This window comes from Juglans regia, chromosome 10 (genome assembly GCF_001411555.2).
Source record: "Juglans regia cultivar Chandler chromosome 10, Walnut 2.0, whole genome shotgun sequence".
Classification (NCBI taxonomy): Eukaryota; Viridiplantae; Streptophyta; class Magnoliopsida; order Fagales; family Juglandaceae; genus Juglans; species Juglans regia.
In genome coordinates, this window is record NC_049910.1 from 8,722,501 (window position 1) to 8,735,792 (window position 13,292).

A 13,292-nucleotide genomic window follows, 5' to 3' on the forward strand; every position below is an offset into this window, starting at 1 on the left:
GGGAATGCAGAACTGTTGTCGAACGTCGAGCATAAAGACAATGGCCGAACCCAAACTTCTGACCCTTCAAAAAGGAATGCAACTGAAGAGGTCCAGACATCTTCTTATAGACCAGGTGAAAGCAGTACGACCTCGCCCAACAACAATCCATCAAAAATCGCACCGCATCATGATCAAGAGAAAGGTACTTATTTATTTTAGATTTTGTGATGTCTTCTTTGAGATTTTTAAAAAAAAAAAAAATGTTATCCTATGTTCTTTTAAGATTCTTTTGTAAATAAAATAACCATCTCACCTATAGATATTATCATGTGGACTCTTGAAAACCCATGTGTGCTGTCACCAGAGCATGAGGACGATGGAACCAAATCTCATCCCGACCCTTCAAGGACGATTGCGAATGATTACGAAGGCACAAAAGATGTAGGGGTGCCGTACCTTACATCTCAACCTGAAGGTAGAACCACTCTTTTTTTCTATTTTTAAAGATTTAGAGAACATGTTTCTCAATGGGAAAGTATCCTGTTTGGTTCTCTAGTGAAAAAACAATTGTAATGTCTCTCGCCAAGGGAGAAAGAAACATGTGAAATTATATTGGTTTTAAGTTGGTTTGAACGCAATGTTCAGGAGGCTGCTCCCCCTGCTGCTCTTCCTGCTCAGTATTATAATTCAAGATCTGCAGATCCAGTGCAGAAGGCAATGTCATTAAGTCGTGATGCTTTAGGGAACATATAACGTAAAGAGCAGAGTGCAGACCCGGAGGCATGTAAGACCTCCCCGAGTCGGTTTGTGCTGCATATTTCTTGGTTTCACCAGTAGGGGAAGTTTATATGAGGGGTGCTTGTTTCTGTAATTCATCTGGATATATAGCTGAATGTTTCAGTTTGTAAAACTCTGCCTCTGCTTCTTTCAATTCAATGTTTCTCTTTGAAAAAATATTTGTAAGTTGATACACTCCCAGATCGTGCAAAGTTGTACTAGTAGTAAGCATAACTTGGGTAAGATGTAAATTCAATGTAAGGAAACTGTCACAGTAAATTATTAACAATTCACTCGAACAATGAAGATTAACTATATGGGAAAGAAATAGAGAAGATTCAGATATGTTTTGTGAAGATCAGTGAAGGCAGCAAACGAAACATGTTTGAAAGCTTTTATGCTAGAAAAGGTCACAGTAATGCTCTGCTATTGTTCTTTCGTGAGCGAAAGATGAAGAAGTAGAGGATCCCACTGGCAGACATATGGCAATTAGCTTATAGAACTAAAAACAGTTCCTCGTGATTGAGCATCAACAATTAGATCAAGGATGGAATTAAAGAGTAAAGGAAAGATATCTACAACACATGAGGTGCAGTTTTGAGGCCGCATTGAAAGAGCATTTGAGGTTTCAATGAACTAATTTCCCAGATTCAAAAGCCTTGCACATATACCTAAATGGTGGTTTATGCAATCATATGATGTGAGTTCAAAAATATGCCGCAGCCTACAGTAACATGAAATAGACAAGGATAAACAAATCAACCTATTTGGAAGACTAGAGAAAAATGCTTATCATTATACATTTCTTTTTTCATAATTCAGTGCAGAAGGTCCATTCATAACTTAACAGTAATTGATATAATCGTTTTACTTATAAAAAAAGTAATTGATAATATAATCCTTTTTTTTTAATTCTTAGATATAATCTATTTTACTCCCACTTCAGTTGTTTTACATGTACTTTCACATCTCTGCGGCAAAGGATTTACCACAGCCACAAGTTTGTGTAGCATTTGGGTTCTTAAAGGAGAAGCCTCCGCCGATCAGAGCATCACTGTAGTCTAACTGCATCCCAAATACGAAAAGAAGGCTCTTTGGATCACAAACTGCCAAAACAAAAGGAAAAAGGAAATTACCCATCTAAAGTAAAAATTTCAAAAAAGATTAATATGTGGGACCATGTCACAAAATCTAGTACATGAAGAGGCATTCCGGTGTTTGAAATGTGCAGACAGTTTGATATTTGTATAGCCTGGTATCAATTAATCTTGCCATGTCAGAACACTTTTAAACTTACGAACAAAAGAGTTGTCCCCCAACCACCACATATGTCGAGGTGTATCCAAGTTCCTCAACATGAAAAGATGCAATAACTTCTAAAATTCAGGGTAAAGCAAGATGATCATATTATGATGATAATATAGTAATACTAAAGAAATAATTAAGAGATCAATTTAGTGCCAAAGTGTTGGAACCCCCTATAATTCATTGTTATTAATTACGGCACATTCTTAAACCCCCCTCCCCCTTTTTCCCCCCATAACCAAGTTTGCTGATATTCACAAGAAACTATATAAGGACACTTAAACTAGTCCTACTCAGGTGTCTCTCTGGTATATCTTGTGTCTCTCTGACTTATGGTATACATCATGATACAAACTGTAGAGCATACAATGACTTATGATATACATCCTCACATCAAATGAGAGTATATAGGCGTACCAATCACAAAACCATTATATTCAATGATGGAATCGTCCGGTCGCTTATTTGCTCTATTTTCGAATTCCATTGTATAAGACATGCCGGAGCATCCACCCTGCTTAACACCAATTCTTAAGCACAAATCTTCATTACGATCAGACCTCATCTTATTCAAGTGCTTCAGTGCATTATCAGTGAGCGAAATCGCAGGTGTGGTGCCCTCAGATGTAGGAGCAGCTGAAATGTGGAAGGTACTTAATATGATTATAATCATACACAGCTAGAAATCTAAACAAAAATTATATTAACAATAATAATACTTCTTACTTATCAAAAAACAACAATAATGATAACAATCATGAAAGCAGTGCTGTATGCGACAAACTAATTACAAATTTTAAATAAAGATCGATTCAGCATATATTCTCAATCCATTTAACTGCAATTGCTAAATATCTATTTCAGTTTCAAGCAAAGGAATCTCAAATACGAGCTTGACGACTCACAATTCTCCATATTTAAATCCAGATTTTTTTAATAAACAGAAATTAATAATCAGCCAGAAAAGCACAGCATACCGTATAATTCACAATAAAATATAACTAATCACATATTAATTTCGATTTAACTTCAGAAAGAAAATATAAACGAAGGAATTGAAAAATAGATCATTGAAAGTATATACCAAATGGTAAAGGAAAAAGGAGTACCTGAAACCGAAACTGCTCGAATCGATAAGGGTTTGCGACCGTTTAGTTTTGACTGTGAAAACCTAAAAGAAACTGAGTTTTGAGGTGAAGAACTTGATGGGGGGTTCTGGGGTAGAGGAAGAAAAAAGGGGCAACGGGTAGAAATTGCAGAGAACGCCATTGGAGAGAAGGGGAATGTTTTTTTTTTTTTTTTTCTCCTCTGTATATTTTCCTAAATCAGAGAATATACGTTTGTGTGATTTTTTTGGGGGACTGGACGTTGATATAAATTTATCAGAAGATCATGGCCGTTCAAAGTTCAAATGGTGCTTGAAGTTATCCTAATCCTACGCTCAATGCAATTTTGTTTTTTTTCCTTTATAATAAGGGTTGGTGTTTGAAGAAGGGATGGGATATACACATAAAATGGGGTCAGTATTTATTAATTTTTATATAAATATTTTAGATAGAATTAAATAAAATATAAATGATATTAGCACTATCTATTTCTATGATATTCCCACTATCTATTTCTATTTCACCCAAGAATTTGAGGGAATTTTTTTTTTTTTTTTAATTAGATTAGTCCTTCTCCCTTCATTGTCACCCACACTTTTTATTTTTGGAAAGATCGTTGTAATTACCGGCTTCAGTAATAAAGAAAATTTTTAATTGCAAAAAAGAATTATTTATAAATTGCAAATTAATAGTTTGAAAAATTTTATTTATGAGAATGACGCATGAAGTGGATCTTGTAGAATTTATTATTGTCCGAAAAATTCTTCTTATCAGTCATTATTTACTATCCCGCACTCTGTAAAAAAGACTGTCAGATGTGAAGTGTGGGGATAAATAGTGACCGATGTATAGCATTACTCTTATTGTTTTTATGAATTTTTAAAATATTGAATAACTCATTTTCTATGTAAAAAAAAAAAAACTCATTTTATATGTCTCGTATCCTAAATTTCCATATTTGTAAGAGATTGCACATTTTCTTACATTTATCATTTTTAGTTTTAATTTTTTGGGTGTTTTTGGTTGTACATCTGTTGTCAAGAAAGAGTAAGGAAAAAGAAAAGAAAAGAAAAAGAAGTGTAATGAATTCATTTAAAGCATACTACAGCATGCTTTGATGTTTATTTAGCAGTTAGCACTGGCATCACACGAACTTGACTGCTTTGTCTTTTAAGCAGCAAAATGAATAAAAGTTAAAAGCCTTACAACTATAGCTAAATTACATGAAAAGGATCTAACATCATTTCCTATCAACAAAATTGATCATAATAACAAAAGTGATAAAAGAATCATAACAATCCCAAAAGCTTGAAAAAGATTCACCCAATCCTTGGCAACCAACTTTAGCAAGCACAAAATCCTTTCCTTTCAATATCTGATAGAGATTCTGACATTCCCAGAAAGTAACTGCAGAATGAACACAAATGAGAGCTGCCCATGAGAGAATTGCTTGAAGAGTATAAGAATTCAGTAGTACAAGAACTTTACTCAGAATAAAAAAGAGCAAAAATATTGCACAGTTCTTGCAGAGAAATGAATCTGAACCCTATCAATTGATAGTATAGTTATAGTATAAAGGAAGTAAACATCATTTACAAGCCTGATCATAGACATGAAGAATGCATCTTCATTTATGGATTGCCGACCGCCGCACAGACATGATCAAAGAATACACATATCTAAAACCAGCAAATTCTCACAGTACTTAACCTAGTACAGAATTGGTAAGAAAATGAAGATATTAGTCCCCAGGTTTGTACTTACTTGTCCAGATCACATCCTTGTTCATTAGCTAGTGCAGTTCTTGCAACACAGAGAAATGCTTCATCCACATTGTAGCCCTCTTTTGCTGAGGTCTCAAAGTATGCTATATTTCCCCTGGAATCACACCACTCCTTTGCTTGCCTTTCAGAAACCTGCACCGCTGGTTGTCTTAAGATTATATGCCAAGAACAAGTGCAACAAGTATTAGAGATGCATCCATGTCCATACCACTCGGCTGTTTCCACCATCTAGATCAATCTTATTTCCAAGCAATATAAAGGGAAAGTTGTCGGGATCAGCTGGATCTGCCTGGTGTGAAATGAGGATGAGTACATACCATAATCAAATATGCCGGTAATAAAGAGCAAGAGAAGGATCTCTAGACAGAATAACTACAACACATATTGCATACTATCTACATTCTTAACATCATGTCAGGAAATTGCATCACAAATTAATGAAGTAATCCCTCTTTGGTTAAGAATGATACCAATAATGATAATCTATGCAGTTTTACAGGGGAAAAAAATCCATATGTTCGGATAGGATGTGACAGAATTTCATAGCTTCCAGTTGCAATATTTCTATGAAGCAGCAAACATCACAGCTGGTGGTTGTTGAGCTTTTTTCACGAAGTTACAGAGATTTGCCTTGAAATAGTGTCATTGAGCTTAAGAATTTTGGCCAAGTAATATGGACACCATAGAGAGATCTCCTCTTTAACCTACTAATTTTGATGTATTATATCCAGATGAACGAGTGTTCGGCAGGATCTAATATCACATGTCACTTTTCACATTCTAAAAGTATGCAAACATGACCCACGATACCTCAAAAGAAGGATCACAATTCAATTATGCCAGTGAGCAGACGATAGATTCTGTGCCATCAGCTATATCACAACCTCCTCCATTTGAATTAAAAAATTAACAAAATGAAGTAAGAGCATATAAATCCTTTGCACCTTTAGTATGCAGGATAAGAAGAAAGCTTTCAGTAATTATACATTGAACCAGCATAATAAACTTTGTTTATAAAAATCAGCAATTAAATGGAAAAACAATGAAGCGAGAGAAGCATCGTCAGACCTGTTTGAGAAACTCTTGACGCCAAGTGTTTAGTGTTTCAAATGATCTAAGTACATTTACATCATATACAAGAACACAACATTCTGCGCCTCTATAAAATGCAGCCCCTAGACTTTGAAACCTTTCCTGGCCTGCTGTGTCCCAAATCTGCCAAACAATTGCTTGAAACCAATTTCACAAGAAAGAATTGCTATAATACTCCTTTGAAATGAGAAGAAAAATCAAGGAGAATGTTTCTCTGCACGAAAACTACCTGCAAAGTGACCTGTTTATCATCAATCTGCAGTTCCTTTGTGACAAAATCAGCACCAATGGTAGATTTATAGTGTGGGCTGAACTTTTTATGGACATATCTGATCAAGCAGTTAATGAATCAAACAGCCTGCTAGTGGATTCCAAATGCTGTAATGTAGTGCATGCAGGGGCAGCAGCATATGTGTGTCAAAAAAAACGGTAGAATTTAAACCATACTCAAAGCAAAGACCATGTGTTAAGAGGTAAAGGATACTGATTCATCATAGATGTCTTTCCCACCCTGAATATCGCCAAGAGGAAATTCATCACTTTAGGAAATGTTCATGAAAAGTAATATATATTGCCAAATACGTAATGAAAATCAGTACTCAAACCACCCAAAGAAAATGAGAAAAAGAACGAAAAGAAAGAAATTTCAAAATCATACCCACTATCGCCAAGGACAATGACTTTTAGCAAGGTTCTTCTTGTAGACCCGTCCATTCATTCAATCACTGCAAAATAATTTTCCCAACACAGAGTGCAGATAAAAACGCCCCGATTTGCTAAATTTCTCAAAATTCTGCTCGTGGCTGTTCTTGATCCTTCTAAATTCTCAGTTTCATTTCTGGGTACTGCTTTTAATTCCTCCTCTTCCCCTACGTTTCAATAGTGCTAAGTGGGAACCATGTGAACTTCTGCCAACTAAAACCAACGTTACCCGCCAGCAGAGCTAGTTTTTCCTTTCTCGTCTTTTCTTTTCTTTTCTTTTTTTTGTTTCCCCTGAGAAAATACTAAACTACTGTAACTCTCGTTGTCGTTGACCATTCGCCTAGGACGACTCGTGGATATGTGCTGTCCTCATTCTTTGCTTTGGTTAGAAAGACATGTTTGGCACTACTAGTCTACTTGACAGGTTTGTACAGGTTGTTCTGCATGGTTAACGTTTCCTTGTCGCCTTGTTATTACTATTATTTTGTCCAGTTTCAACATAATTTTCTATTTTTTTTTTTTCCTAATTTCCTGAATTATTGCTTTTCTTATCACATCTGTCTATATTTATGTAATTTGTATGCATGACCATATTATCTCGTTTATTTTCCTCAGTTGTTGATCACAACCAGATATTTTTCTCGTTTTTTGTTGAGACGTTTCTGGCACTCAAAGCTGCCATTCTATTCGTGGATTTATTTATATTTCAATATGTGGCTAAGAGAAAGGCACGTAGCTAGCCTTTTCACTATCATCTTTAATAAGGTTTTAAAAGATAAGAGCCAGAAAGTGCTAAAATGAGAAAAGCAGAGAGAGCATAAGTTTGAATTTGTGGCCCATTTCTTCCATCAATGATCAAATTGAGGTGTTGTAGAGGGAGATTGATTAGTGCATAATGGAAGGGGCATGGTTGGTGATGGTTGGAAGATTAATTTGACCTAATTTTGTGCTTATCTATTAAACCAAAGAAGACATGGTTTGTACTTCATCATCCATCGTTTGATTGGCCTTAGGAATTTCCGCCCAATTGTTGCGTCGAGACATACAATTACGAGTGAGTAATGCTATATGATAGACTATCATCTTATTCGCATCCTATTATGTAATATGTGGCATATTTATAATTATTAAATGATAAAAAATTACCCAATAAAATATTATCTGATGATAATAAATATACCACGTCTTATATAGTAAGATGAAAATAAAATTGTGGTGTGATGTATAGAATTTTTCATTATTAACAGTATTATTTTTTGTTTTGGGTTTTGGGTTTTGCCATTATTAGTCTTGATACAACATACTTTTGAGTAATTTTATAAGTCAATCATTTAAATGAAAAATCATATGAATCCTTATGATTAGAGATTGATGAAATATAAAATGAGGAAAAAAAAAGATTGTAGATCTTAAGAGATTAAATTATGAGACGAATGGCTGTGGACTGTCTGTTGGGTGGATCAATACGAAGGCAAGAATAATATTTTTTTTAATTATTTTCTTTCTTTTGTTTCCGTTGGTAAGGAGGGTACAGTATGCAAAAAGGCAAAGTTGAGAGTTGTCTTTTTTGCTAACAATATAAAATAAAAATACTGCTTTGCCTACTCATTTTATCTCTAATTTTGAGATCTTATGTATTTTAATTTTTTTTTACTTAATAATTAAAAAATAACTATTTATGTATTGATATTTTTTTATATTTTTTAAAAATATTTTAAAATGATAAAAAATGTGAATTAAAATATTAAAATATTAAATTTGACCTAAAGGTCAGATTGAGTGAGCTACTCTAGACTGCAGAGTAGCCAGACTCTATAAGAAAGCCTTTAATGGTAACTTACTTTTGATGATAATGATTGTGATGGGCTTAATAGGTTTCAAGGTCCTGATAGGATTTTTTTTTTTTCAAGGATTTGGGCTCAAATTTCAGAATCAGATAGACTTTGATATGAGTTTAAATTTTACATCTTTGAAATCCTAAAATAAATCACTTGATAAAATCTTTTCAATTTATTAACTTTCATAACAATTCATTAATTTTTACCCTCTCCCTTATTTTCTTTCATAATATAAGGGGAAAGGATATGTGGTCTTGGAATGTTGGAGAAATGTGTGTGACAAGCTGATACAAATGCAACTTTGATAAGCGAATGCGACCGTCTATCTATTCGTGCTTACTTGAACTTGAGTTCATATTACCCTAATTATATGATAATTTTGATCATAATGCGGCTATATATATATATATATGTTACAATAATAGAGTTTTAATTATTTAGCATGATATAGTGGGTGGATCCACCATAAAATTGATATAATTACAGATTCATTTTGCAATAATATGATATGATTTCTTTTTCTCTCCTTCCATTCTCCGCCATTAGTTCTGAGGAGGGCTAGCTTTCTTTAGTATTTTACTTTTTTTAGATCATATGACATAATTAATTATACCATGAAATGAATTGTTGCCATTGGTTCAATTTTAACTCGAGTGACAACAAAATTGCATAAACTAGTTTTTCAATTTTGAAGTTTTTTCACACCGAACTGTTTGTGTTTCTTTTTCCCGACTTAGGTGGTTTGGTTCTTTTTTCTTTTTTATTCTTTATCTTTTTTATAGGAAGAATGAATAAGACTTACAGATTTAAACTTGAAAGAGAAGATTATTCAGTGTCGGTATGTCCTTTCCGTATTTAACGGATAAAGATGCTTATAATTTCCTACATGCATTTGCCCAAGTAGGTGGCCCACAACCCCTCACCCATTCTTCTGCCCAAATCATTTACAATCCATGTCTAGTAGCTAGGGTTGTAAAGAGAAAGCATGCTAATAAAAGCCATGCAAGCACTTTACAAGACCAAGAAGGTTTAATTTATATAGAATATTTCAAGATCAGCTTCAACAAAAATGATGAGAAGAATGCAAACAAAACAATTCAAACTCTGAAATCTTAACAAATTTCTCTTCATCATCTCTAAAAGTGGGACCATTGGAAAGGGATCAATCAAACAAAACAATGTAATATATGTCAGTCAAGCAATGGATCTTGGTATTGCTTTTTTAGCGCAGCATATTATAATGAGAAAAAAGGTGCATGGTTAATGGAATGACCGGAATCAAGCAAACATGGTTTCTGATATCCATTATCAAAGTAGGTACATTAATTTGAAATAAAGGGCCTTAATTCAGAAAAAGTAATCGATTCTCACCGAAAGAGACTCTGATGATGACAATATATAAATATATATATATATATATATATATATATATTGCATAAAAATCACACACGGTAAAAGTCTCTCTAACTAGAAGTGGGAATACATAATTTTAATGCATATTTGATTTTTGGAATAACCGATGATTTCACGTTACATGAAAATTGAGGTCTCGATTCACATTTAACTTTACATGCGGTATTATTTGTTTTTATAATTCCTCTCAACTCATTTCATCTTATATTATTATAATTTTTTTAAATTTTCATATAAAATAAAATAAAAAATTTAATTTTTTTAAAGTTTAAAATAAAATTAATATTAAAAAAATATTTTTTAATAATATTTTTTTTAATTTTTAATTTTAATCGTAATACATCTTATCATTTCATATTTCATACGTGAAAACGACAGAGACTCTGAACAACTTTAAATTTATCTTGCGTTCTCATTTTAGGCCAAACTGTCAAATTTATGGATCCGTACTATTTTTCAAGCACGTGCATTGATCATTTGTCTTACATCTATTGATGGTTTCAGATTATATAAGACGGAATTCCTCAACATTAATCTATGCCGTTGATTGCTATGTTATTGGCACCAATAATTGACAATTATTTTATTTTCTCTGGTTATGCTGTTTTCTATTTATTTCTCGGCTTTTCTGGTCTGCCAAACAAATTAACAAAACAATTGATCATGAACTATCTAAGAAATTATCTGCTTAGAATTAATTAATTTAGGGAGTACGATATATATATATATAATATATATATATATTTAGAGATTTTTTTAGGTATGCAAAGTTAACACTTCTCACTTAGAGCATTCACAATCGCTCGTATTAAATATATTTTTCTATAAAATATAAAAAAAATTGATCAAAAGATTCTTTCAATAGATTTTATATTTTTATTTTTATTTTACATTTTGCTTCAGTAATTCTCTAGATATTGAGAATATTGTTCACAATTCTAAAATATTTTTAATTATTTTATCTTACATTTTTTCTCCGCTGCTTTTATTTACTAATATTTCATTTCAGCCCCCTCTCCTTATTACACATTTTCTCACCCTGGTTTCATATTAGGAAGGATTCACCCTCTCGTCCTTTCTCACTTATCTCTAGACATATACTTATCAAAAATACATATATGAAATATGACATAATTATGTAACATATATAATTATATAATTAAATTTAGATTAATCTGAAATATGAAATAATTATAAAATATTTTATATGAAGAGATATTGCAAATTCATTAGTAGTTAGAAGAAATATTTGAAATGAATAAAAAATATTAAAAAAGAATACTTAAATGATATGGAAAATAAATAAATAAGTTGATGTATGATCTATTATAAAAATTAATATGTAAAATAGAAAAAATAAATTTTGATAATATATTTTGAAGAATAGGATAAATGAACGAACCATTGGGAATGCTCAACAGTTAAAAGTATTGAGTTTTGCAAATTGATCTATCTCTTCAAATTGAAGATCAAAGTAAAGTAGAGATATATATATATATATATATATATATAATAAAATCCTAAAAATTATTAACTTTCATAAACTTAATCTCATTTATTTTCGTAGATGAGATAAAATGAATTGAGATTAATATTAAAAGTTGAATAAAATCTTGTTAGAATATTTTTTTAATATTATTTTTATTTTGATATTTGAAAAAATTAAAAATTGAATTATTTATTTTATTTTATATAAAAATTTTAAAAATATATATATAATGATTAGATGAGAAGAATTGTAAAAGCAAAAGCAAACTAGGATATACGTTGAAAATCTGTGGAAGCTAGCCTCAATCCCATGCAAAGCCTCAACCTATTTTTGTGATCAAATGCGGTTAAACACCCAGATTAGGATTAGGCCGAAATCTCACAATTCTTATAACTATTATTTCTAAAACCAAATAAATTATTTAGATTAATTTATCGCATAATTATTATATATATATATATATATGTTATGCCTAATTTCAAATTTTAAAATATTCTACTAGCTAGCTAGATATATAAAGTTGTACGAAAACTCCAGACAATATTCTCTAGATTTTTTTAAAAATAAAAATTAATCATAAATTACAAATTAAGACTAAATACGAAAACAAATTAAATAATAATAATAATAAAACCCCTTCTTGACTTGACTTGACTTTTGGTGTTGGTGTGAACAAGGGAGTGAATCGCTGTCTTGTGAAGTTTCCTTGCTGTTTACTTCAATAAATTGGAAAGCAGATAAGGGATTGAATCTGGACGTACATGATGAGAAAGGTCAAGCTGCTGTGATATATATATTTCCTTGCAGTTTCTGGCAGCAGTTTCTAGTACTCTCCTGCTTTCGGCCTAATAAAAAGAAGTACGGTCAATGTGGGTCTGCTTCAGAGGATTTCCACCTTCTTGTTACTGATTGCTCTATAAGCTTTGATCGAACCCACCTTGACTCCGTTGACATCATGAATTAATAAAAACTTAATTTTGGGTAATTAATATATATCTCTAATTATTAATTAGTTTTTCTTTGGGGTGAATGAATATAATGAATTTGTTTTCTCCTTGGCCTTATCCATATATTTTTTATTTTATAATTCTTCTTTTCCAAAATATAATAATAATAATAAGAGTAATGCTACATACAGTCGTGGAATGCGCAGTCGCCGTGCAATCGCTTTGAAAAAGAGTGGGGTCTACTATTAAAAAATTAATTTCTTTTCAGGTGGGTCCCTTATTTATTCACTTTTTTCAAAGCGACTGCACGGCGACTGCACGCTCACGACTGCAAGTATCATTTCTCTACAATGTATATATCTCTTTAGTATTAATTATCAGACATATATATATATATATAATCCATTAAAGGCATATATATCTTCCTATATATGATCATGTGCATAGTTATTCAACGACAACTTATATATGGTTGTATTTGGATGTTGAATTGAATTGAATTGAGTTGAGATGATAAAATATTATTAAAATATTATTTTTTAATATTATTATTATTTTGAAATTTAAAAATTTTAAATTTTTTATTATATTTTATATTAGAATTTAAAAAAATTATAATGATGAATTGAAATGAGTTTAGGAACCAAACGAAGTATTCCAATAATGAAAAGGATATCAACCAATAGCTAATTTTCAATTAAAAATAGTACCATGTAATACGGGTGATATTTAAAGTCCACAAAACAAAGAAATATGAAAAAGTTGAAGCCCCACATTGGGAGAGTGCTTGGTTTTCATTTTATAGAAAAAGAAGGTTTATTTACTTGTAAGAATAATGCATAATTGTGATTTTTTGT

The 13,292-nt window shown here is 31.7% G+C and overlaps 2 protein-coding genes across 3 annotated transcripts; both read right to left on the bottom strand.

Annotated features, from left to right (window-relative positions):
- Nucleotides 1-1,523: 1,523 nt before the first annotated feature.
- On the bottom strand, nt 1,524-3,412 carry LOC108989112 (iron-sulfur assembly protein IscA, chloroplastic-like). Its single transcript, XM_018962620.2, has 3 exons — nt 3,174-3,412; nt 2,482-2,700; nt 1,524-1,865 (listed from the first exon to the last, which is right to left on the bottom strand). Exons 1-3 carry the CDS (start codon nt 3,331-3,333, stop codon nt 1,723-1,725), a joined length of 522 nt encoding a protein of 173 aa, XP_018818165.1. The 5' UTR covers nt 3,334-3,412; the 3' UTR covers nt 1,524-1,722.
- Nucleotides 3,413-4,266: 854 nt separating this feature from the next.
- On the bottom strand, nt 4,267-7,042 carry LOC108989111 (ras-related protein Rab7-like). 2 transcript variants are annotated; one of them, XM_018962618.2, is made up of 7 exons: nt 6,705-7,042; nt 6,531-6,585; nt 6,276-6,375; nt 6,023-6,169; nt 5,163-5,243; nt 4,935-5,086; nt 4,267-4,577 (listed from the first exon to the last, which is right to left on the bottom strand). In XM_018962618.2, the coding sequence occupies exons 2-7, from the start codon at nt 6,581-6,583 to the stop codon at nt 4,514-4,516; spliced, it is 597 nt and encodes a 198-aa protein (XP_018818163.1). In that variant the 5' UTR covers nt 6,584-6,585; nt 6,705-7,042; the 3' UTR covers nt 4,267-4,513. The 2 variants fall into 2 exon arrangements, with proteins under 2 accessions (XP_018818163.1, XP_018818162.1); XM_018962617.2 differs by having other exon boundaries at nt 6,531-6,557; nt 6,705-7,041.
- Nucleotides 7,043-13,292: the final 6,250 nt, after the last annotated feature.

Excerpts from the sequence above, each read along its gene's own strand:
- LOC108989112 (XM_018962620.2), bottom strand. The coding sequence starts at position 3,333 with ATGGCGTTCTCTGCAATTTCTACCCGTTGCCCCTTTTTTCTTCCTCTA. Across the intron at positions 2,701-3,173 it reads TCGAGCAGTTTCGGTTTCAG|CTGCTCCTACATCTGAGGGC; the intron begins GTACTCCTTTTT and ends TCCACATTTCAG. Across the intron at positions 1,866-2,481 it reads ATATAATGGTTTTGTGATTG|TTTGTGATCCAAAGAGCCTT; the intron begins GTACGCCTATAT and ends TTGTTTTGGCAG.
- LOC108989111 (XM_018962617.2), bottom strand. The coding sequence starts at position 6,760 with ATGGACGGGTCTACAAGAAGAACCTTGCTAAAAGTCATTGTCCTTGGC. Across the intron at positions 6,376-6,530 it reads AAGACATCTATGATGAATCA|ATATGTCCATAAAAAGTTCA; the intron begins GTATCCTTTACC and ends CTGCTTGATCAG. Across the intron at positions 4,578-4,934 it reads CAAGGATGTGATCTGGACAA|TTACTTTCTGGGAATGTCAG; the intron begins GTAAGTACAAAC and ends TTCATTCTGCAG.